The sequence below is a fragment of the Natrix helvetica genome (genome assembly GCF_964273705.1).
Source record: "Natrix helvetica genome assembly, chromosome: 6".
Taxonomy (NCBI): Eukaryota; Metazoa; Chordata; class Lepidosauria; order Squamata; family Natricidae; genus Natrix; species Natrix helvetica.
The window spans coordinates 66,649,671-66,676,450 of record NC_138553.1 but is presented as its reverse complement, the minus strand read 5'-3'; the positions used below and the strand labels follow the sequence as shown (position 1 = coordinate 66,676,450).

At 36.7% G+C, this 26,780-nt stretch overlaps 1 protein-coding gene across 3 annotated transcripts in view; it reads left to right on the top strand.

Annotated features, from left to right (window-relative positions):
- The first annotated feature begins 13,263 nt into the window (after positions 1–13,263).
- GRM8 (glutamate metabotropic receptor 8) overlaps positions 13,264–26,780 on the top strand; it is a 540,632-nt gene continuing 527,115 nt past the window's right edge. For all 3 annotated transcript variants that reach the window (XM_081957711.1, XM_081957713.1, XM_081957712.1), the window contains exon 1: positions 13,264–14,111. In XM_081957711.1, the coding sequence (XP_081813837.1) occupies positions 13,602–14,111 (510 nt within the window). In that variant the 5' untranslated portion in view covers positions 13,264–13,601. The remainder of the gene's footprint in view (positions 14,112–26,780) is intronic.

Sequence of the window (26,780 nt, the reverse complement as noted above, 5' to 3'; positions counted from 1 at the left end):
TTAGCACCAGGGTGATGCTAGATCACGGAATAAAGGCATGAAGAGTTGGAGAAGGACTTTGAAGCATTAAAAGTGCTTTGGGCTAAGAATATGTTCTTTCAGATACCAAAATTCCTAAGAAATATATTAATTTCATGCCCTTCTTTGGCCTGAATGTCAATACTTATTATGACAGATATATGGAATTCTGATCTATTATGATACAAATCTTCCAATTCACCTGAAACGGAGATTTTGCATTATTTACAATATTGAAAGCTAAACGTGTAAGAAGCATCTTCTGGGCAAATGCCTTTCCAAAACCAGATCATGTCACTGGCACATTGTGAAGCTTAACTTATCAAAGTAAAATGCAATACATTTTCATGTTGTATAGTTTCTATTTTCGAAAACCTACAGCAAAATGAATTAGGTTAGCTCACGGTCCGCATGCCAGAAAGCTGAAATTGTCTCTGTACGATCTAGAGTCCAAACAGATAGGTGTGAAATTCCTACTTGAAATTCAGCTGGGTAAACTATGTACATGGTTTATCATGATGTATGAATCCAGTAATTCATAAATCATGGTTTATAGCAAGGTAAACTATTTTTTAAGATTCAAGATTTTCCACAGGCTTTCGAGTAGTTGCTGGAGAGCCAAACTTTGAAAAAGAACGAGTAAGCAGAATAACATTTGATTTCATTTAATTTGGTCACAGTGCGTGGTAGCACTTAAATGACTTTGGCTGATCACAAATAAGCTAAGCGGTATCTGGTTAGTACTTGGATAGGATATTACTAGAAAATGTCAGAGCTATATATTGGGAAGTTAAAAAAAATCTAGGAAGATCACAGTGAGAAACATTTTCCTATTGTTGCCAAGGGGGTGGGGGGAAAGGGCATGATTATGAAGTCACCAAGAACAAAGTCACCTGAAATCACCAAGAACCAAGTCACCTGTTTGTTTTTTTACTGTTAACATACGTTTAAACTTAATTAACAGTAGATAGGTACATTATTGAAGACTGCAGAATACTATTAGGTAAATGATGACATCTCTGGAAGGGATGCGGCTGAATGTTTTGTTCTACCTTTTTTTTAGCATTTTCAAGGAGTTTAAGTACTGGAATGGGAGAAGAAGGCTTTTGGGAGCTTATCTATTTCGATCTCTATACTTAATTTGGAAGAAGCAATAAATAATCTATAACTGAAATGTGGCAGCACAATCTCAGGCTGATGGGGGGCTTCATAATTATACTGTATTGGATAACTATTTGTCTGAAGTGGTGTTGGATTTCCTCCCTAAGCAGGGGGTTGGACTAGAAGACCTCCAAGGTCCCTCCCAACTCTGTTATTCTATGATGTTCATACTGTATGCCCCATGTTGTTTGTTGGATTGAGTCAGGTGCATGCTAGTTATCAGTCCATGTTTATTGATTTATTTATATGCCATCATTCCGTGGTCTCCAGACCATTTTCCAAATTAAACATTTTATATATGATATGATACACATACATATATGACATTCCCTTAAAGTCTATCACCCTAAACAGTCATCCATGATCCATCTCATCAGTTACTGCAGACCTTGTGAAACTCAACCATTTTGACAACACAGCAGAAAGTTAATAAGTAACCCAGAAGGGCCACTATAGCGAATGACCTTTGAGTTCATGACCTTTGTGCATGTTTCTTCAGGACAGAGCTGCATGAAGGAAGTAAAATCTGACTCTAGGTATCCTTGCTTGCATAAACAATGTTCCTGAATACAACATGAATTCATGTGATGCAGTCTTACATTAATGACAAAGCATTTACTTTCTATGTAACAAATCTAAGGTTAGGTTATTTGAAAATTTAATACCGGAAACAAACTTAAAAAGTGCAACTCTAGATGTTTTGCAGATGACGCTTATCCTTTTTAGGGTAATTATAATTTATTCCACTATTCTGGTTTTTCGTGACACATAATTAACTACAGTGGCTGGATTTGCACAAAATGCTAAATTAAAATGTGGTTGGTTAGTTTTCAATTCATTGTGTCAGGTTAGCACAGCTTCCATAGCATCGTGTGAGAGGAATCAATGCTATTTTTCAGTGTAAGACTCCTATGTGCATTCAGAAAATGTAGAGGTGCATTTTTTAAAGGTAAATTAATGGGACACAGTGGCTCAGTGGCTAAGATGCTGAGCTTGTCGATCAGTAAGGTTGGCAGTTCAGTGGTTTGAATCCCTAGCGCCATGTAACAGTGAGCTCCCATTACTTGTCCCAGCTTCTGCCAACCTAGCAGTTCAAAAGCATGTAAAAATGCAATAGGGACCACCTTGGTGGGAAGGTAACAGTGTTCCATGCACCTTCAGCATTTAGTCATGCCAGCCACATGATCACGGAGACGTCTTCAGACAGCGCTGGCTCTTCATCTTTGATACAGAGATGAGCACCACCCCGTAGAGTTGGAAACGACTAGCACATGTGTGAGGGGAATCTTTACCTTATCTATGGCATATGGTAGCTGGAACTGGGCATGCAGTTTCAAAAATACGATTTGAGGAAATTTTATCAAGCCAGATAAAAGGATTGAAAAGTTTGCTTTTCTCCAGTTTTCTAATGACATTATGATTCTCTATTGGGATTATCACAGTGTGGAATTCCAGTGAAAATCAGTGCAAATGAAAACATGAGTTATATGCAGGCTTCAGAGGAGGTCAAGCAAGTCAAAGAAATTCAGTAGTCAATTTTCATTTTCCTATGATAAAACGTGGGGTTTTGATGGATTATGTGCCATCAGGTTGGTGTCATTTTACCCACTACATAGATAGACCTTCATTACGGTGATCTGTGCCTTATCTTCTGGACTTCCAATACTGCACCCATTGAATCCATGCATCTTTCTGCTGGTCACCCTCTTCTCATTCTTTCCTCCTTTCTCAGCATTACAGATGTAAGAAAATGAGGCCTTCGTATAATGTGCTCAAAATATGAGACTCTGAGCCTGCTTACTTGAACTTTGAATGAGAACTTTGATTTCATTGGTTCTAGGATCCATTTGCTTGTTTTCCTAGCTGTCCATGTTGTTTTCAAAAATCTTCATTCTTTCTATCTTGCTTCAAAATACAAATTTCTCTTCCCTAGAGTATCATAAAAAACAAACATTGTGTCAGGCCTGTAATTCTGTTCCTTCTAGGATCTTTGGCCTGCCACACTTTTTTTTTTTAAAAAAAATTCTTATGCTGTTTCATTGGTATAGTAGTTGGGAGGGGGGAATAGAAAGGAGTAGGATTGTGGAATGTATTGTTATGGATTTTCTTAGAAGCTCAAGGTCGTCTTTTGTCTCTGCACCTCGACACCTGGCCGGAAGCAGAGGGGTGTACATGCCAGCGTGGAAGATGAAGATTGGACCATGTGATGAATTATGGGGTGTAGGGATAGATGATGAACTTTTAACTGGGTGAACCCACAGGATGTACATTAGAGTTGAAATTTCACAGCATAATGCCAAAATGTCTGTCTTATTAAATTGGAGTTTTAAGGATAACTTTGCTTTGGACAATGATTTAATTCTGCATGATATTTGGAACGCTGACACATTGCTTACCCAAGGTGATATTGGTAAGCATAGACACATCACAGCATCCAACTATCTTTTCCAAGGCATTTTTTGCTAATTGTCTGTAGCGTATTTCCTAACGGCTGGTTCCTTTACTGCTGATATTCAATCATAACACATAAAAAATACCAAGTTTTAGGAAATCATCTTATGAAACACTTTTATTTGTATTCATCTGAGTACAATTAGTATAAACCAAATTCCCAACAATCCTCGCACCAAAATGAACCCAATTGTTTGCATGGAGCTAGCGCTGCAATGCATTATTTAGAGTCCATTAATATAAAGTACACTGGCGCTGACACTGGCGACTTCTGTAAAAAGTAATGAGGTTGTAATAAGAATAATGATGAGTCCCATTAGCCTTCTTTCCTTCTTCATATTTGCATTGTCAGTGTGGAGTTACATGCTGAGCATAAACCTGTTACAGATAAGTTTGGGAAAATATAGTACTCCCTGCCCATTTCCAATTGTGTTCAGTTGCTGGGGTCATCACAGTATACTTAGGGCTGGAATCTTTGTTCTGTATTTGTTGATTATATTATCAGTCCCTGTTTCCTTGTGACGAATATTTCCATTTCCTCTTTTATAGAATAATGTTTGATTTTCTAATTTAATAGGTAAATAGATGTAGCTATCAAACTAGCTTGGTTTTTTTCTTCCCCCAATCCTGTTCATTCTCCCCAATCCTGTTATTATTGATTCAAGTACTTACCCATAACTAAAAGCACATCTAAACGTCCCCTTATTTCAGCTTGAAAACCCTTAGCTTGCTATTCTTTACGGATATGTCTATATGATGTAATCTTCCTTTCATTCCCATCCTATTGCTGAAGTCAGCTAACTTCAGGTTTGAAAATCAAAAGTTGTGTTTTCCATATTTTCCTGGCAAAACTTTGCTATCTGTATATTTAGTGCTTCAATGACACCTGGGATTGTCCTACCTCCTTCTGGTAGATTCAGCTACTTCTGGCAAACTCTCTCTAGTCATTACCATTTTTCCTTCATGATCATTTTAGTTGAATTGCTAGACTGCTTTGACAGCAAAAAAGGAGCAACAATACTAGCATTGCTATAGAAAGCTTACTTATGCATGTGATTTTCCTGGATTTCTACATCCTCTTCTCTTTGACAGTTTCCTCCTTTTATATTTTTTCTCAACTCTAGCTTTTCCTAAAAATTGACAATTGAAATTGGAAGGCCATATGATTATACTTCAGGAATGTTCAATTGAAAACAAGGGCAGTCTAGTCGGCTCCTTCCGACTTTGTGATACTATGTATTAGTCATTAGAAGCAATAGCGTTTTTAATTTCTGCTGAATGCAAACAATGTCTTTGAGACTGCATTATAACAAGATTATATGTTTCTATAATATTCTTCCTTATAAACATGTAATTAGTCCTAAAAATGCAGAGATTATTTTTAAAGTTATATGCAACTACTGGTTAAAACTTTTATTTAAAAAAAAAGTGTCCTGTAATTTGAAAGTACAGGTGAATTAATTCAGATTTACCGTGTTTCCCCGAAAATAAGACAGGGTCTTATTTTCTTTTGAACCCTGAAATAAGCACTTGGCCTTATTTTCAGGGATATCTTATTATTTTTGAGGTGCAGGAGGAGGTGAGTGTGGCTACATCATGGCTGCTGCTCTGTTGGAATATTTTTGGGGAGGACTTATTATCCGGGGATGGCTTATTCTAGTGCATGCACTCAAAAATCCAATTGGGCTTATTATCCGGGGAGGTCTTATTTTCAGGGAAACAGGGTATAATAAAAGATATTAAGATTAGTTATGAAAACAATAACAAAAAATAAATAACAATAATAACAATAAAATGCAATATGGAAAGGAGGTTTTTGGATTTGTAGCCTAACAAATCAATATTTTTTTTATTTGCCTAAATTCACTAATAACAATGAAAACAAATGTTTATGAAATTATTTCTCTGTTAGTTGCAGGAGCACACATCATTGCATTTGTATTGCTGTAATATTTAATATTAATCAACAGAGCACAAATGATATGGTTTGAATGAGCCAGTGAATATAATGAAAGCTTTTAGTTGTTGCATGACATAAAGAACATAAAAGTAATTCAGTCTAATGTAATTTTCATAGCATTGTAGTGTGACGTATTTTAAAATACTCAACCGTTCACTTGTTTCTCTTCCAGCCAGGTTTTAACTATCAGCAAGAATAAACTGCACCACATGTCTCCTCTTTGGCAGTAGAGATGATCCAATTCTTTGATGCATGAACTTCAAAAGTATATGTACTATTTATTCTGCTTGTGGGATCTCTTTTTTGCTTCTGCACACTATAAACATAAGAAACATTTATAGAGTGTGAAAGTATAACAAACTCCCATATGGAGAATAAAGCACTACATATACATGCATCATAAGGTTAATCATCCCCCTTGTCAAAGTGAAATGCAATTCATTGTTGTTAATAATGGCTTACAATGGTCTAGGAGTGGGGGAACCATGTCATCTCCAATTCTGTTGATAAAAATATGATATTGAGTACACGTCCTACAAACAAAAAAGTTACTCTTTGCTCTAATGGTAATCCTTAGAATCTGAATATAGTGCGATTACAGCCAGTGTTTCAGAGGTGGGTTGCTCCCGGTTCGGGCAAACTGGTAGTGGCAGTGGAAGGAGGCTCTGCCCACCCGCCCATATGCTTCTGAGAATGGTAGTGGCTGTGGCGGCTTGCTCACATGAGCAAACCAGTAGTAAAAAACAAAAATGGAAACCCACTTCAGTGTTTCAATGATTCACATTCATGGGTCATGCTTGCCCACCATCTGAATGCCTGAATGAGTTATTGGGGGTAAATTGATTATTAGATAACCCATAGCCATAATTACTGGGTAGAGTAAAATAGCCATTTGTCATTGCCGGGTAGGTGCTCTGTGTTATTTCCAGCAAGAATCGGAAGATGCAAGAAACTTTATATCTGATTTTTCCATGGCTAGTGGTTTTCAGTTCACTGTAAGAAAAAACTAGAGCAAGATACACACTCAAATGACAGAGCTGTCTTTTAAATCTCCACTTGTTTTCACAGATTATTTAATATGTAGCAAATTATGTTTACATATCCAGCAATCATTCCTTTCATCTACCTGTGCTGACTGGTTGGCTCCTGGATAATTAACAGCCGTGGATTAGTTTGCAGTTTGAAGGGGGCAATTCTGTCTGAATAGCCAAAGGAATAGTAACCAATATAGAAGTGTTTTCACTGAGAGAAAACACTTCCAGTACACAGATTGCTTTGCAGGAAAATTATTCTCACTTTGACAGGCTTTTGAAATAAATCTTTTGCAAGGTGCTTCTTAATTTGAATTTGGAGAAAGCATATTTCAAGTTCCAATCCTATGCACAAGTGCTTCTGAATGAAAATGAATAAGGTTGCATCAACAGCTGTCAGAAATTGTACTTGTGTTGTATTGACTAAAGGCACTTCCACACAACTACATGCTTTGCCTCTCTTATCTCCTGGCACTCCACAGCTCCACCCTGGTATGCTGCAAAGCAGCGCTCTCTCACCTGACTTCCTAAAGATGAAAAACAGGGCAAACATATCTTCGGGCTTAAAGCGTGATGGCACCTCCGACCACGCTTTAAGCCCCAAACCCAGCCTGAAGATAGCAAGTGAGACCTCGCTGAAATGTTGCCAAGACAATCTCAATCTTACACGGGAAAAGACCTGAATACAACAAGACCAGCATACCTACACCCATGAAAATCTACGAATATACATACATACATACATACGTACGTACGTACGTACGTACGTACGTGTGTGTGTATGTATGTATGTATGTATGTATGTATGTATGTATGTATTTGTGTTACAACCCCTGGTATGCCCAAATATGGGAGGAAGCTCACTACTCCCTCTTTCTGTCCTTTGGCTCATTACAGAAAACCATCCAGGCAGAAAACCATATTTTTATTTTTAATGTTGCCTTTTTATATTTGTATTGTATTTGTGCTGATAAATAAATAAAGGGAGACTAGTATAGATCTATTTCAAGCTATTTAGCTCTCATCAGCTAGTCCCAGTAAATTACTCAATCCCAGTAAGGATATGGCTAGCTGATGAGAGCTAAATAGCTTGAAATAGATCTATACTAGTCTCCCTTTATTTATTTATCAGCACAAATACAAAACACACACACACACACACACACATTCACACACACACACACACACACACACACACACACACACACACACACACACACACACACACACACACACACACACACACACACATATATATATATATATATATATATATATATATATATATATATATATATATATATGCTGGTTTTGTTGTATTCGGGTCTTTTCCCGTGTAAGGTTGAGATTGTCTTTGCAACGTTTCGGCAGGATCTCACCTGCCATCTTCAAGCGTGGGCTTAAAATGGGAACGGAGCTGCTCCGTTCCCATTTTAAGCCCACGCTTGAAGATGGCAGGTGAGATCCTGCCGAAACGTTGCAAAGACAATCTCAACCTTATACGGGAAAAGACCCGAATACAACAAAACCAGCATACCTACATCCGTGAAAATCTACGAAAACAAATTATATATATTTATTTGTTTTCGTAGATTTTCACGGGTGTAGGTATGCTGGTTTTGTTGTATTCAGGTGTTTTCCCGTGTAGGATTGAGATTGTCTTGGCAACATTTCAGCAAGATCTCACTTGCCATCCTCAGAGGCAAGTGAGATCTTGCCGAAATGTTGCCAAGACAATCTCAATCCTACACGGGAAAACACCCGAATACAACAAAACCAGCATATATATATATATGCTGGTTTTGTTGTATATATAACGACCTGGGTGGTGGGGCTCATTTGTTGATTAGGCTGGTTTCCAGATGTTTGGTAGGCGGGAGGTATAGTCACGTTTATTCATGTTGTGAGGGTGTTTGGTTCTGGAGATAAGGGTCTTGGCTACAGAGTTGATCTGTGCATGGTGGTGATGGGATTGTGCGTTTAAGTAGCGGTTGGTTTTTTTTTTTTCCTGGTAGATGGTGTGTCCTAGGGAGCCATTGGGTTTTTCGTAGATTAAGACGTCCAAAAAGGGAAGCTGGTTGTTAGCTTCTATTTCCACAGTAAATTGTATTTTGGGGTGTAGGCTGTTGAGATGTGTGAGGAAGATGTCCAGTTTTTCTTTCCCATGTAGCCAAATTATGAAAGTGTCATCTACATATCTAAGCCAGAGTTTGGGTTTGTGTTCAGATTTATCTAAGGCATTGGTTTCAAAGTGTTCCATGTATAAGTTTGCGATGGGTGAGAGGGGTGATCCCATAGGTGCTCCTTCTATCTGTTTGTATCTTTGTCCATTGTGGATGAAGTATGTGTTGGTTAGGCAGTGGTTGGTCAGATCTAGGATGTGTTTGGGGGGGTTGTATTTGTTTTGGATAGCTGTCAAGGCACTTAGGTGAAGAGGGATATGACATCGAAGCTCAAGAGTAGATCGCTGGGTTGTAGGTTTTGCTTCTTTATTGTTTCTATGAAGTGGAGTGAGTTTTGTCCGTGTGAGATGATGTATTCTGTGTAGGGCTGAAATTGTTTGGCAAGAAATTTGGCAACATTCTGTAGAGGTGAGCCTATGGAGCTGACTATGGGTCTGAGTGGTGTTCCTTCTTTGTGTATATTGGGGAGGCCATAGAGCTTGGGGCATCTGGATGATTTTTCTCGGGAGATGATTCTTTGCTGGATCTCTTCACTGATGGGAGAGGCTTTTATTTTAGATTTGGTGATTTTTTCCAGGTAGGTGGTGGGGTCTGTGTTTAGAGGTTTGTAAGCAGTTTGTACTCCAAGACCCCACTTACAAACCTCTAAACACAGACCCCACCACCTACCTGGAAAAACCACCGATCATACTTTACTCGCACAAGCACGAAGCCAAAGGCACCAGCCTGAAGATGACGAGTGTGACCTTGTTGAAACATTACCAAGATACTGGGGTTACACATTTCCTAGCTACTGAATGTTGAAACTCATTCTTTGGTGTAACTGGGGGAGATGTTGGTAAGGCATAAAAACAAATAGGCTGAAAGAAAACTCACTTTGCTACACCCAAAGAAAATTATCTTTGCAACATTTCTTCTAGGTTGCAAATTAAATTAAGTATGGATCAAACATGACTTTCTAGCCCCCCTGCAATATAATGGATATCCAGAATTGATACTAATCTCAAATTTGCGTAGTCCCCCTGTGTGAAAGGGACCTTTCACAATCAAGACAATTTTCAGAAAAGGAGGGTTTTTGCAAAACATGATCTAAATAAAGCAGCAGCTGGTATAATTATTTATTTAACATATTTGAATTGCTACCCATCTCACATAGTGACTCTTGGGGGCATAATACATAATAAAATACACAAAAAACAATACAATCATAATTTAAATTAAAAATAAACCCTAAGTAAAAAAGAAAATGGTGGTCAACAAACAGTGAGTATATAGTTAACATTAATCACAAAACAGGCTCCACTATACCTACCATTGGGTCTTTATTTTAAGGTCCTGGCAGATAAAAAGTCCCTAGCCCTTGGGACTTGCAACATATTTCTCTTCAAACATGAGCCACATGTCCAGGAGAACCCCCTGTTTGGGCTGGTGCAAATATGGACCAAATAGAGGGCCCATATGGGCCAGATAGAGAAGGCACCAAAAGCCAAAGCTACTGAGCCTTACCAGTTTTTAGTTTAAACCTTTGTTCTTCATCCAGACCTTCTACAGCTTCCAAGCACTGAGAAAGGACATCAAGAGCATCACTAAGAATGGAGATATACAACTGATGATACCTCACCTCTCAACCTTAGGAAGTTTAAGATATATAGATGTCAACTCCTTTGTTGACTGGTAACTGAAGTCCACACATTTTAAAGTTGCCAAGGTTCGGCAACACTGATTTCAGAGTATTGCTGGTTGAACAAAGTTCTATGGGTATTGGGGACTCTCGTGAATCTTAGACCACTAGCATAGTGCTTCTTGAGTGTGACAAAAGCAGATTGGCAGCTCAGGAGGCTCACTGGAGACCAGAAGGAAAAGCACTTGGCTAATGCATTAGGATTGTGCAAAAGGGGTCAAGCTTCCAGTGTGATGCCCTGCTTTCATGATTTTGACAAAAGAGGTAGGCACCTATGTGGGCACTCAGGCTGCTCTCTGTAATTTCTAAGGCTGACTTGCACACCTCTGATTTGCACAGCAAAGGGAATGTTTGGGAAAAGAAAGATGGATCATGGCCTCTGCATAATGCATCCATCTTGCTTTCAGCACTCTGAAAAATAACTTGCTTTCCTGAGGTCCTTCATAGGCCAGTTCCCCCCCCCCCCCTTTTAGCTGATTCACTAAAAAGCTATAAAGACCGTATGTTGCCAGAAACAATTTTTTTTCTGTTTCGACCTCTATTTTGATGTTATTATTCTAGTTGTTGTCCAGGGAGAGGAAATGTTGTTTCAACTATTAGCAATCAAATCTGGTAATCTAACATCTTCAGAATTCAATTGACATTTAAATATATAGTTTAAATGCACACACACACACACATACACTCCAAAGCATTCTGAAGCCTACATATAACTTGGGCAAAGTAATGTGCAAAAGCAGTTTAATATTAGGTGATCCAATTTATTACAGGGGTGTCCAAACTTGGGAACTTTAAGACTTGTGGACTTCAACTCCCAGAATTCCCCAGCCAGCCATGCTGGCTGGGGAATTCTGGGAGTTGAAGTCCACAAGTCTTAAAGTTCCCAAGTTTGGACACCCTTGATTTATTAGAATGATGGTTTAGATGTGTTTAAAAAAACCCAATATGATAATTTATATGCTACTGAAACTCTTGTATATATTTGTAACCTTCAATTGGCTGAAGCTAGAATGTGTAGGTAGGACAACAATTATTGAAACAAAACAAGTCAAATTAAATAATTTATAGAATTCTGGGACACAGAACTCCTGTGGGAATGAAATTTGGGAAACCTGTGGCTGATTCAGCACCATCCCCCCTTCTGATTACCCTTTCCAGACACCTGTAGATTGCAGGGCAAGATGGGGAGTTGTGTATCCTTGCTGCCTTTCTTGCTTACCACTTGTCCTTGAAGTCAATCAGCTGGTGGCAAGTTGTGTAGGCATTGCTTGCTTTGGAACTGAGGCTGAATTTGAAATCTCTTAAGATGGCAGTGGCGGGTGAAGGAAGAATAAAGGGATGGTACTGATGGTACTGATGCTTGGTGGTAAGGTAGGGTTTGGGAACATACTGGAATGAGGAGTAGGATTGAAATTTTCCTTGTGGTCCATGGCTCCTTTTGTTCCTCCTTCCTTCAGCAAAATGGTAGGCACTTCCAACAGAGAAGGAGGAGGAGACAATGACTTCACTTGGGCTCTCCTGAGTATTGTGATAAGAAAGAAACAGCACTATCCTATATTATGTGGAAAGAAGAATAAAATGGGTTACAAATAGTCTAGTATTAAATAAATGGCCAGTGATTCCTAGTTATTTGATTATTAGCTGGGTCGCATTCTGCTTTTATAGTTATACAACTGTAAATTGATTTTCTTTATCTCAAATGCAAGTACTTTAAGAATCTGAGTGCAGTGCAGTAAGACAAAATCTACATTACTGTACTGCATTTTACTTCTGATGTACCAAGGAGGTTATTTTGCTGGTTTGACTACTTTTTAAATTAGCATTTTAAAATAGCATAAGGAACCTGGTGTTCCCTATAAGATGACATTCTTTAAATTAATATAAATTGAAATAGAAAGGGGAATGATGCATATTTCATGCATCCTTGTTCTGTAAATACAGACATTTTCTCCTTTGATACAGACAATTCTGTTTCACAACACCTCTGTTTCATTTTCAAGTACATATTTTGGCCTGAAATCCCAGTGAGATATTTTGCCATCATCACGTGATACTTCAGTCAGAAACATTTTCAGAGACTTTGGAATGCTCATCCTTTTTATCATTCTCTTGTAGGTAAATGTAATGTTAAAATTTAACAGATGCCATATTAGAGTCCTGGTCAAGAATTAGCAAAAGCTGGCAATTGAATTAGTGGGGGAATATGGGGCATGAAATCTGTAGAGTAAAGCATCATTTGATGGTACACTGGACAGATGGCCTGAATTCACACATGGTGCTAAGCCATAAGTTATGGGGTTACGATAATGGGTCAGTGAATTATTTATTTAAACATTTAATATGAAACTATGTACAATTTTTGGCTTAATTATTGCAGCTCCAATTTACCATGTCATCCAAAAATTTGTCTACGGTATCCTGGATTATTTCTCATTTGATATTATGCTCTGCCAAAGCTTCTGTCTAATACATAAAAGTGTAAATGAAAAAGAACTAAACAAAAAAAAGGGGGGGGCAGGAAAAGAAAGTCAAAATATGGACCAATAAAACATTTGTAATTTGCAAGACTGACTTTGACTTGTTTTCAGCTGGTTCTGCAAATCACAATTAGACAAGGCCCAATTCAGTCTGATGTGTGAATGCAATCATTAACTTCAGAGAAAATAAGGGAAAACTTTCAGAAATAAGCCGCTATAAAGAAGTAATAGAAATTGCAACATCTACCATAAGGTAAATTAACTAAACATTCTCTCTCTCTAATCCTTCAGGAGAAATTCAGTTACAAGATACTATCCAAGGATTTGAATTCGTGGCCTTTTCCTGACTCTGGGAACACTTACTCTAATATTAATCTGTAGTCATCGAAAACACTTGAAAAGCAAGCAAAGCACTTGGCATGCTTAACTGAAATGGATTCTTTATGTCAGAAACTACTTAAAGATACTTATTAAAAATAACAACCAACAGCTCCTCTTTTCTACCTACTACAAGGTCCTATATTCTCAATCACCGGGTACTGATGATAGCCTTCGGAAGAGACAGTTTCAAAATATCCACTACTTCCTGTAGCAAGGAGAAAATCTGGATCTTGGATTGCAACACCACCTTCAGGAAAAATGGTATACAAGGACAAGCTTCTAGCATCTTGCCATCATTTTTTCCTGCTTGCAGCCAGATTCTGTTGGATAATTCCTATGATACGAGGAACTTATGGCCAGGAATATGCCCATTCCATTCGACTCGACGGAGATGTGATCTTGGGAGGACTGTTTCCTGTCCATGCTAAGGGGGATAGAGGAGTACCTTGTGGTGAACTCAAGAAAGAAAAGGGAATCCATCGGCTTGAGGCAATGCTATATGCAATTGATCAGATCAATAAGGACCCTGACCTTCTTGCCAATGTCACATTGGGTGTTCGGATTCTAGACACATGTTCCAGAGACACTTATGCCCTGGAGCAGTCATTAACTTTTGTGCAAGCTTTGATAGAAAAAGATGGGTCTGATGTAAAATGTGCTAATGGAGATCCTCCTATTTTTACCAAGCCAGACAAGATAACCGGGGTAATAGGTGCAGCGGCAAGTTCAGTGTCCATCATGGTGGCTAACATTTTAAGACTTTTTAAGGTAAGTGTATCTTCATTTTCTATTTTTAGAAACAGAGGCAAGTATTACCACTCTAGCTGCATGATATCCTAGCAAGGAATATATCAACCCCAGATGTGAGGGTGATTTGGCTGCAACATCTGCTCACCCTATGGATCACGAGGTTGATTTGACTGATCTTGCTGGCTAGTTGTGTGTGTGTCCCCTTCCTTACTCACTGCTCCATATGTATCCCCTCCCAAAACTGCATACTGAATGAAAGAGGATGACATCCCAGATAGAAGTAAACCAATCTTCAGTCAAGATATATAATAGTTGTGCTCCCTGGTAGAGACTATATTATCATCTGCCAAATGTATTTTGCCTCAAATATGATCACGCCAGTGTCTGAGTAAGGATAGTACTGGAATTGACCATTATTGATATTGATAAAAAGTAAAACCATTGTTTAATGTTATGAATAATACTGTAATATTATATTCTTATCTGCAATACTTAACTGAAAGTACTTCATATTTTAAATTTTCTTAAATATCGAGAAGATTCTAGCAGCAAGAAAAACAAAACACAGTACATTATGGAGCAGGGAGTTTCTTACTATGAAAGTCATAATCTAAGAGAATGGAGAAATAGTAATGGGAGAAGCAAAAATAGCAAAAAATGGATTAGAATACAATTAAAACCAGTTGTAACTGCTCATGACAAAAGCTGTAGATCATATTAAAAACCTATCTAGTCCAGAATTCTACCAGTTATTCCTAGGAAATTACAAGCAGGGTCTAATTGAATTCATGTTCACCAGCAATTACTCCTTTAAGAGTTGACATCTAATAAATCACATATGCAGGTTTAGATTTATGTGTAAGAATATATTTATTATTTAAGAATTTTAATTGCTTCTATTTAATGAAATAGTATTTGGAACAACACAGAATATTTTTAAAAGATATACCAAAATCAAGCTGTTAAATTTTGATTCCGAAGAAATGGCACAGGTCTAACAACTAACTTAAAGCCTGGGGAAATAAAGTCTTAATCCATTTCTAAGAATAAACAGATAAAGGTCTTAAGGAAAGGAATTTGAAATCAAATAAGAGACTCACTACAAAAAAGTATCTGCTTTAGTCACCACACTCCGTATTTCTTCAATGGAAGGTTTATAAAGGAGGAGGTAATTCATTAGACATTTAAACCCTAAGTAGTGCAACGTAGAAGGGATGTGGTGGCTCAGTGGCTAAGACACTGAGCTTGTCGATCAGAAAGGTCAGCAGTTCAGCGTTCGAATCCCTAGCACCAAGTAATGGAGTGATCTCCTGTTACTTATCCCAGCTTCTGTCAACCTAGCAGTTTGAAAGCATGTTAAAATTCAAGTACAAAAATAGGAACTACCTTTGGTGGGAAGATAACAGCGTTCCGTGAGCCTTCGGTGTTTAGTATGCCAGCCATATGACCACGGAGATGTCTTCAGACAGCGCTGGCTCTTTGGTTTTGAAATGGAGATGAGCATGCCTCCTAGAGTTGGGAACAACTAGCACATATGTGCGAGGGGAACAGTTTCCTTTACCTAATGCAGCATAGAGAGGTTAAAATTAGATCTTTTCATAATATTTAGATTTGTATATTTTTTCTTTCTGTATTATTCTTTATGTGGATTTGGAAAAGAAAAAGAAATGGATTTTCAAAAAGACATTTGGATTTGAGTATTCTGGATTCTGGAATTGTTGATGCAGAGTTTTGCCTGGAGAACTTTGTTCAGGAACCTGTCATCATAATGAATGATTTCACTGAAGTTAATATAGCTACCAGGTGAATTAACTTTTATGGTACAGACAACTTCTGATTAATTATATATTGTTCTAGGCTGGTTTTGTTTGATTATAGAATCATGGATGATCAGTTGTCAATTTTACATATATATATATATATATATATATATATATATATATATATATATATATATATATATATATATATATATATATATATATATATATATATATATATATATATATATATATATATATATATATATATATATATATATATATATATATATATATATATATATATATATATATATATATATATATATATATATATATATATATATATATATATATATATATATATATATATATATATATATATATATATATGTTTCAAGTTTGACAAGCTTATAATTTTTCCTGGATGAATTTTAGCTGCTCACTTCAGAATAATAATCACGCTGACATGTTATTCCTGCAATTCGTAATATATTTGTTTAAATCATAAAGTATAAGCACTGGAAGGGTAAACCTGCCACATCTTAACTTGTCAAATGGAGTGGATAGATGAATTCCACTGGAATCCATTAGGGAGCAACATCTAAAAAAAAAAAGATTTGGTGAATAACCAATTGATGGCACACTGAATTTGGGATATCTTCAATATATAGCAATAGCACTTAGACTTATGTACCGCTTCACATTGCTTTACAACCCTCTGTAAGGAGTTTACAAAGTCAGCCTATTGCCCCCAACAATCTTGGTCCTCATTTTACCCATCTCAGAAGGACTGAGTTTAACCTGGTGAGATTTGAACTGCCAAATTGCAGGCAGCCGGCAGATAGCAGAAGCAGCCTGCAGTACTACACTCTAACCACTGCACCACCAAGGCTCAATATATACCATACTAAGAACAGAATCTTTTATAGTTCTGTTAGATTTGGAGAGCAAAAATTGGGACAATATTAGATAATAAAAAAGTTAAGAGCAATTTTTTTGTTCATAATTGCTACCATATAGTAGGTGTCCAATTTTTGCAGTGTAGATCTGATAGCCTACCCTATCCTATTATTAAGATTTATAATCCTGCTCCTTGTGACTAGGAGGAATGAAACAAATCAAATTCTGCTCATTTTTTCTTCAGTATAATCATGGCACTCAGCTGCATGGGTTAATTGTCTGCACTAAAAAAGAGTTCTATGTTTCACTCTTGAGAACATTAAAATTCTGTTTCATTCTTAAGAGCCTGTGAACGATAGCTAGAAAAAGAAGCCCGATCAGGTTGACTTGTTAGAGATGAAAAGAAAAGGAGGGCGTCACCACCTAGCTCCAAAAGGCTCTTATTAAGATACATTTGAAAGACGGATAGCTATATGATTTTATACAACCTGGTTTGTAAAAACATAATGCATAGATGATACTTAATCTTCCTTTTGCTAATACACAAAGATATCAAGTGCTCAGCAACTTTAAAAAGAATTAATTTCAACATATTCCTTTGCTTGTCATATTTGGGTAGACTTTAGCCCCACTATATTAATTATTTCCTAGAATGATTTGATTGCTTATTTGTACTCTACGACTATCATTAAGGTTTGTACCTTATGATTCGTGGTGAATGTATCTTTTCTTTTATGTACACTGAGAGCATATGCACCAAAGACAAATTCCTTGTGTGTTTAATTACGCTTGGCCAATAAAGAATTCTGTTCCATTCTGTTCTATTCCATTCCATTCCATTTTATTCTATTCTATTCTATTCTATTCTAAACACATGTAATGTTATTTGGTAGGATAGCTGCTTCTTATTCTTGAAACTGCTCAGGAAAAACACTTATTATTCTCAGAACATTCATTTCTTTAAATTATAGGTCCACAGTGTTGCATGAAATCAACCCTTTATAAAGTTATGCCAAAGAAATGAAGATTTGAGGGAATAATACAGAATTCTGAATCCTCCTTGACTACAGTTTGGTCTTTAGTAAGGACATCACATAAGCTGCTGCATATTTATTTGTTTAAATTGTTGGTTAAAATTTCATCCTATTAAATAATATGAAATTAAGAAATGCTGATAGACATTGCAGTTAGTTAACATCGTCTCTAATACAGGGTCATCTAAATTATAGCTCTCTCTTTTTTTTTTAACTGCCGAAGACAGTGAAGGAGACAGATTTAAGAAACTAATCCCTGTAGAACATGCATTAACTGTGACTTGAGAACAGCAAAAAGAAAGGGAGCCTATGAATTGTCTCAGATGCCAGCAATTTGTCTTTTGAAAGCATGACAGCTACTTCCTCATTGCCATTATGCAATGCAATTGCAAATAACATTCCACTGCAGTCTTAATCAATACAGGATCACATGATACTCCTTCTGGGGACAGCTTCTACTTACCCATTTAATTGATGTAACACAGTTACTAGCATGAGGAGGAGGCATCTCTTTTAGGTTTTAATTAGATATTCTTCCCACTATCTTTAAGAAGGGTGAGGAAGGAAACCCAAAGAGCTATCTATGAAGAAATTAAATCTTGGGGCTTGTTCATATTTGGATGTGTAAATATTAGAAAATTAGTTCTTAAGGAGGGGAATTAAATATGCAACTGATTGGTTCTATGAGTTCTAAGAAACATTTATTTCACAGTAATCTGTAAAAATGCATCTTAAAACAGGAATTGAAGGCTAGCTTTGCAGTGGCAGAGTTTACATATTAATTAGACCAAATCTTAATGTGATTTATTCTGGCTCTGTGTGATTTGTGAATCTAGCTGCTTTGACTTGTAAAATGAGTTTTATGATTTAGTGTTACATAGAAGCTGGCCACTATGGCTTCTGCAATCAAACTTGGTTAAAACAAACATTGAATGATGTGCTATGCGTTTGTTGCAATCAGTGAGATAGTATGGTAGCTTCCTTTATATGACCAACCCATCTTTCTACTTAAAACACATACACACAGACATATTTTTCAAATATTCCTTTATACTTTATTGAAATCAAGAAAAAAAAACTTTGTTATTGTTATCCTAATAGCAGCTAGATTTGCAGAAGTTGGAATTACAAGGGCAAAAGAAGCTAAATTTTGATTTAATTGCCATTATAATTTAATTGTTGTTGCTAAAGAATTCTGATTGTCCTAATAAATGCAATACACTACTGAGGCCATTGGATAGACTGTGTATTGCACTGACTAATGTACCAGGATTAAAATGAAAGTTATGTGTCCTATGTTCTAAATCATGAACAGATGTCAGTATTAACACACTAGAAGCTCTGAAGTGTTCATTTCTTTCCCTGATGCGTATCTTTCTTTCACTTCAGTGGACAGAAAGTTGATGTGAGAAAAGGTTGTGTTGCTGGTGTTTGTGAAATGGAAACCTGCTGTGAATACTCATCAGTGAACTTTAAGCAATGTACCACAAATGAATTTTTGACTGGTGAAGGTGTTCCTCCAATTGAAATTCACTATCAAATTCTAGTAATTTATAGTTGTTGTTGTTAATTGCGAAGTTGTGTCTGACTCACCCCAACCCCATGGACAACATTCCTTCAGGCTTTCCTGTCCTCTACCATCCTTTGGAGTCCATTTAAGCTCATGCCTACTGCTTCAGTGACTCCATCCAGCCACCTCATTCTATGTCATCCCCTTCTTCTTTTGCCCTCAATCTTTTCCAGCATTAAGCTCTTCTCCAGTGCGTCACTTATAGGGATTATATTAATTTGAGTATTGAATTATGCTGAGTATTGAATTATGCTAAAATAAACATGTAAAGATGGTGAACTGGGAAGACATGATTTGTGTTATTAAGAATGAAGTGGATAACCTGTGATAGCAAATGTTTTTGTATAGAAAAACTGATGAACTGATTAAGGACAATCAATAGATCACTCAAAGGAAAATTGCTGTCCCTTTGGCATTTTACAGAAATGTATGGGTCACATTATTTATGTTCTTCAGCATTAATATGTTTGTGGCAAGATAAATTTCTCACATGCTGATGGCAGAAAGGAAACTGGAAGAGTTGAAATTAGCCAGCAATTGTTGTCAGTTGTTAGGAGAACAAGGAAATTCTTCACAACATCATGACAGCAGATGAAACATGGGCTGATCATGATGACCCAAAAGAAAATGGAATATGAATTATGATATTACCCAAAAGGCAATTGCAAAACTGAACCTCACTATTTTCCCCATCTGCTATATAAGCTCAGGCTTGGTGTCATGCAGCATTCATCTTTTCCAAAATGTAAGGAATATATTTATGAGTATCTGTTTGACTCAAATAAGTTGAAAGAACTATCATGGCATGACTGAAGAGATAAAATGTGTGTGTGTGTGGCGGGGGGTGGGGGAGGTTTCCACTATGGACAAGCTTAAAAATATACAAAGGTGCAAACATTTCATTCAACCCTTGTAGTTAACATTGCTTTTTCATTAACAAATATTGTCTGGAAAAGGAGCACTCCTGGGAATGGCAATTCCAGGAAATTAAAGTACAGGTAAGGAAAGGATTAAACATTCTGAACCTGGATTTCTGCAGTTGTTTATTTTGCTGTACGTTACTGGTAATCTTTGTTTAGCAACTGTTCAAGTAATGATCTGTTCTATGACTGGTCCTTGTACTTACGGCATTTGCAGGTTCCCTATGGTCATCTGGTCAAAATTTGGGCACTTAGTAACTGGAAGTATTTACAATAGAGCAGGGATGTTAAACTGGCGGCCTGCGGGCCAGATGCATCATGCGCAGGCCACGGCCACCCCAGCTCGTCAAAGGGGAAAAATGTCGCGATACATCATGTGATGGCATCGTGACGTGGAAAGTTTGACACCCGTACAATAGAGTATTGTCCCTGGTCATGTAATCACCATTTGCAAACTTTCCTGTTGAAAAAGTCAATGGGGGAAGTTGGATTTGCTTAACAAAAAATAGGATTCACTTAACAATGTAGCGATTTCATACCATGAAAAAGGATACTAAAATTTGGTGCAACTCACTTAACAACTTCTTTGCTTAGGAACAGAAATTCTGGTTGCAACTGTGGTCGTAAGTCAAAGACTAGTTGGATTGCTGTGTTTTATATATTCTATTCATACAATCATAGGAATGCATGATGGATATTTAGGTTAGTTTGAAGCATACAGTTTTGGAGATTCTGCTATTGTCTTTCTCTGAACATTGTTCCTAGTTAAAACAGTGAAATGATCAAACTCTTGGTCTTATTGTTTATTTTGGTATCTGAATGTTCTCTTAGTCAATACTAGTCAATACTCCTAACATAAAAGATATAGTGATAATTCCTGTTAGTGCTACAGAGTGTTCATTTCATTACTTCTTTTTCTTAGCTACATTTGAATTTTATCTATCATGAATTCATCTTTTAAACACTTGTTTGCAAGGAAGATTGTTGCACATCAAGGAAGATTGTTACAAGAGTTGCTTTTTATTAAGAATATTGGTATTTTGAAATACTAATTATTGATAGACAAACATGCTTTGATTCTGACTTCAGAGACACAGATAACACAATTTCTGCACGAACGTTGCAATGATATATTTAAATATCCATGAGTAGCCATGCAATGATCTATATATCAGTTGTAACCAAGTTAAGAGTATATTTCAATGGGGTGTTATTATAAGTAACTCTTCAGTTCTACATATGTTCTTCTTGGTCTGGAAATGACTGCAATGTATGGGTATAGGTTTGGGAGACAATCTAGCCATCAATTCCCAAACACTTTTGTAAATACTTCGTTGGAAAACAGAATTAGTTTTTGGATGCCACTAACATAATAGCATTAACATTAGTTCAAACTAATTTTCTTCAGGTGAAATCATTTATTTTAAGATGTACAGATCATTGTACTAACTTTTTCATTAGTGTTTGGCGTAAGAAAGAAAATTCAGTTGCACAAGATTTTTTGAGAGCCTGCAATGTCCCTGCAATATTACTAGATGTGAAGGAAAATAAATTGCTTTAAGAACGTAATGGGTTTCCAGTGTCTTTTGAGAATGTTGAGTGGGTAAGATTTTATTCAGTCTTCTGGCTCCATTCAGACTTAGCATCATACGTGTGTTGCATTCATATCTTTAATTTGCATGAAAAAGATCTCTGATTCTCTTAATATCATCTAGTAGGATGGGAATAATTCTTATTTGAAACTATAGGGAGTTCCCAGAAATTATGTTAAGTTCAATAGTTTGGTGGTTACCAAATTAATTAAATTAAATTAAATTAATGCAAGTAGTTTTACCACTGATTGAATAAGTGCTGGATGGTCTTGGAGGAGCAGCTTTTCTTTGTAGAAGTAAAATGTTCAGATGCTTTTCAAATGGTTGAAGTGTGAAATTGCATGAAATGTTAGGAATACATAAATGACATTGGAAACACTGACAGTCATATTTGTTTTTCCAGCTAATTTCAGAATTATCAAGCTTAACATGCCTTAAGTGAAACAGCAAACATTGCAAATATCTACATATCTGTATATCTGTATATTTGTATATCTATATCTATATCTAGATCTAGATCTTGATCTTGATCTTGATCTATCTATCTATCTATCTATCTATCTATCTATCTATCATCTATCTATCTATCTATCATCTATCTATCTATCTATCTATCTATCTATCTATCTATCTATCTATCTATCTATCATCTATCTATCTATAGATAAAACAAGACAACATGAGAAAATGCTCAGGTGGCAAAATAGAAGGTGGTGAGCAGCTTTTTTCCAACATATTTTTAAAAATTGATTTGGCATAGGGTTTTTAAATGTGAAAATCCACATCTCCGTTTAAAGTGGCACACAAATAGAATAGCTCTATTTCTGCTTTCCAGCAAAGCAGGTACATGTGTGGATATTTAGGGATGACTCAGCACTATGAAACTGAAACAGCTGGACTATAGATCTGCAATATTATTGGCTGTTGGTGAGAACTAAACCACACAGGTAAGGACATATTTTGTAAGCACATGGGTAAAAAAAAATCTCAAAATATAATTGAGGGCTTTTGATGGCATTATTTTGCAATTTCAACAGAGTTTGAAATAAGTTCACCTTCCAAGAAAATGTGTTTGAAATGTAGGTGTTTTAATGGAGTTCATAATCCAACTTTTTCTCATTTTGCACATGATGCAATCAGACCCAATAGCATCTCTATATTGGTTTACAGAATATATAAAACAGAAAATATCTGTTTGCTGGTGCGGCAGATTCAGAGATTCCATTTTGTGTTGTAACTAAGGTAACATATATTTTTGTTCATTGCCCTTCTGCTCATTTTCTACCTGCAATCTGCAAGTCTGTATTTTTTCTGTAACCTTCAGGAGGAGCAATCTTGCAATTGATCAAAGTTGATTAAAAATAAATAAAAGTAATCTACAAGGAATTCTGTTTCTTGCTTTCAGATCCTACAGTACATCTATGCATTGCACTATTAGCAAAAAGCCATTTCAGAGATAGGAGAACACCATTAAGAAATCTAGGGTAACTCATATACATGCAGGTAATACTAATTATTTGATCGACAAACAGCAGTTTCAGAATGAGGAAAGGAAAATTGATTTAGATTTAACAGTCTGGGAATAAATGACAAGTCTCTGTACTCCTTTATCAGTTTTATAAGAGCCACGATGGTGCAGTGGTTAGAATGCAGTACTGCAGGCTACTTCTGCTGGCTGCCGGCTGCCTGAAACTTGGCAGCTCAAATCTCAACAGGCTCAAGGTTGTCTCAGCCTTCTATCCTTCTGAGGTTGGTAAAATGAGAACCTAGATTGTTGGGGGCAATATGCTGATTCAATAAACCACTTAGATAGGGCTGTAAAGCACTGTGAAGTGGTATATAAGTCTAAGTGCTATTTCTATTTCTACGGTATTACTGTGTTTCACATGCTTGGTTAATCTATGCTTTGTTCTGGTTTAAAAGCCTGGTAAAATCATAATGTTCTTCTTTGGACATATTGAAGAAATAAGCAGCAGAAGAGTAAAACAACCAAAGCTGAGTTCAAAAAAAGTTGTATAGAAATTTGGTTTGTTAGGTGTAAAGACCCCAACTTTTCACTGTGTAATGTGAAATGAATTGACTTGAACCTTGGTTTTTCCTAAAATGTTGAAAACCAGCATTCAAAACTAATCACTAAGAAATTATTTAACATATATGGATTGACTCTTATCATGAAGCAATACAAGGTGCACAAAAACAAAAAAATTAACATTAGTATAAAATCAACTGGAGTTCACCTGGGAGAAATGTTGAGCGGAAAAAAATACTTCATTCATTATGAGCATCAATTAGATTAATCATTCAGCCTCCAAAACAGAGAGATAATTTTATTTTACTCTACAGGCAAAAATAGTGTAATTTCTAATGGTTTAGAGCTTAAATACTTAGGAGAACTGTCAATAAGATGTATAGGTAATAGTTCATAAATACTAACTACAGAATTAGTCTCAGATTATCACATTTTGATAATATGGATGATGATCAGGGACGTGCGGTCAGGGGAGGCAGGGGAGGCAGAGCCTCACCGCTCTCATCATGGGGAAAAAAAGGGAAAAGGCACACATGGTCCGATTCCCTGCCTTCCTGAAGGGGACCACAGAGCGCCAGGTCGCGCTCCGCGGTCCCCTTCATGTTGACTCAGGAAGGCAGGGAATGGGATCACGTGTGCAGGAGGAGCGCACTCTGCGGTCCCGCGGCTCACGCTCCGCGGTCCCCTTCATGTTGACTCAGGAAGGCGGGGAATGGGACCACATGTGCAGGAGGCTGAGGCTGCCTCAGCCTCCTGCGCACGTGGTCCTATTCCCCGCCTTCCTGATGATGTCACCAGCCTCACCAGCCATAAACCTCACCGCACGTCACTGATGATGATTGTTTTGCAGTTCTGAATATATCACAAGAGAACTATCATTATATTGAATACATCTTCTATCCTGTTGATAGCTATAATATCTCTGGCATGTAAGATATTTGGAAAGAGTAAAATAAAAAGATATCAAAATAATATAAGAGAGATGATGATAGACTTAATGCACTTTTTTTAGATTTGAGAAGAAGTAAAGGAATTTATAGTTCATCTGCATGGTTTCCCTTGAATATTGAACATAAAAAATGTAAAATATTTATTATAGTCAAAGAGAATTAAAAACACTCAAGGAATAGTTAAAAGTTTGTTAAAATATTCATGACTGGGAGAGACATGGGAACAAGGTCAGCCAATGAATAGGCATTGCAACTAAGTCAGTCAATGGGAGCTTAAACAGATCTGTGCAGAGAATTGGAAATAGAAACTTAAGTAAGAAATCTGCTGCTTTGAGAAGTAAACCAGCACTCTGTCTGGGCTTGTCTGCTGAAATGAAGCTAACTGCTTGTGTTTGCCTATAACTCTCCTGCCTTGTGTTTACTTGGAAGAACCACCTGTTGGTATTGTACATTTATTCATCTATTCTTATGTATATAAAGAAGTTAGTGAATCCAGCTGAATCAGTTATCTATGTGTGCTTTCTGGATTTGAACTTATGCAACAAACTCTGGCAAAATTCTAAAACAGAATAATAACAAACAACAAAATCTGTTAAAGTCATAATTTGGCATTGTATCTGTCACTCACACAACAGATGAGAACACGGCCTAAACTATAATATAACATTCGTCCTTAAATTGCAAAGGCCTATAGTCTTTAGATACTAAAATGCAACAGGGTGATAATATCAAAGATTTGGTGCATTAATTGTGTAAAATAGCTATGATGTATTATTCATCAGGTTCTGATGAATCCAGATACTGAAGCTAGCTACTAAAGACAATTTTGAAAAAAATCTGAGAAAGCAGGGAAGATAATACATTTTGGTTCATGCATCTACGGTGTACTTACTCTTGTCCTATTCAGGTTTTGTGAAGATTTTGAGCAGTATGCCTTCAATTATATTTTACTCAAGAATGAGGACTGGGACTCCTAAATAACCTTGGCTTAAAACCAGGAAGCAGTTTTGCCTCCTTGAGGTTTGTTTCTCAACTAATGAATAATGGTTGGAGCAATATGTGACATATCGACTTAGAAACCGCTGGCAGCATAAAGGGTTATCTGTTATCTAAGGGAGATTAGAGAAGCTCTTGGAATTTGGGAGCGTCTGAATTCAGCATAGACCGAGATAGTTATAGGCTTACATGCCTCTTCTGGCAAATACACAGATCTGACTTTTGACAACAACAAGAGAAACACAGCAGGGACCTTTCCAGGCGACTGTATATCTAGCAAATATGGGTTCATTTCAGCCAGCTGCTATAAATTTGAAATCTAATGCTTTTGAGTCTTCCTTTGCAGTTTTGTGGCATTTGCTCCAGAAAATGTAGTTGAATTACATTTGCGTTTATCAGGTTTCCACTGGGAGAGATGAGAAGCCCACTGAGCCATATTATGGAATGATGCAAACTGGCATTTAATCCCCTCTGCTTCCAGTGGGTTTGGACCATCATGCTGCTTCGCCAACATTTTTTTTTTAAAAAAGTCACTAGGTTGGAATAATTACTTCCAAGCATTGTTCCTTAGAATTCTATGTTTATTGTTAAAACTTCATTTGCACATCTACAGTATTTTAATTGTCCTGCCACCTTCCTTTGTCCAAAAAGTAATAATTCATATATTTAAGGGAAGGGTGAGGAAGGAATAAATAAAGAGAGAAAGGAAAGAAGGATAGGAAGGAAGAAAGGAAGGAAAAATAGGAAGGATAGGATGGATAGGAAGGAAGGAAAGAAGGATTTTGATGCTCCCTGCTAGCTTCCCACAAGAAAATTCAATGGGGAAATTGGCAGAAAATAGGAAGTTGTTCCCAATCCCATTCCTTTTTTTCTTTTGCCTGTCTGTGATTATTCTGTTTCTCTGTTTAGGTAAGGAAATATCTTTGAAATATT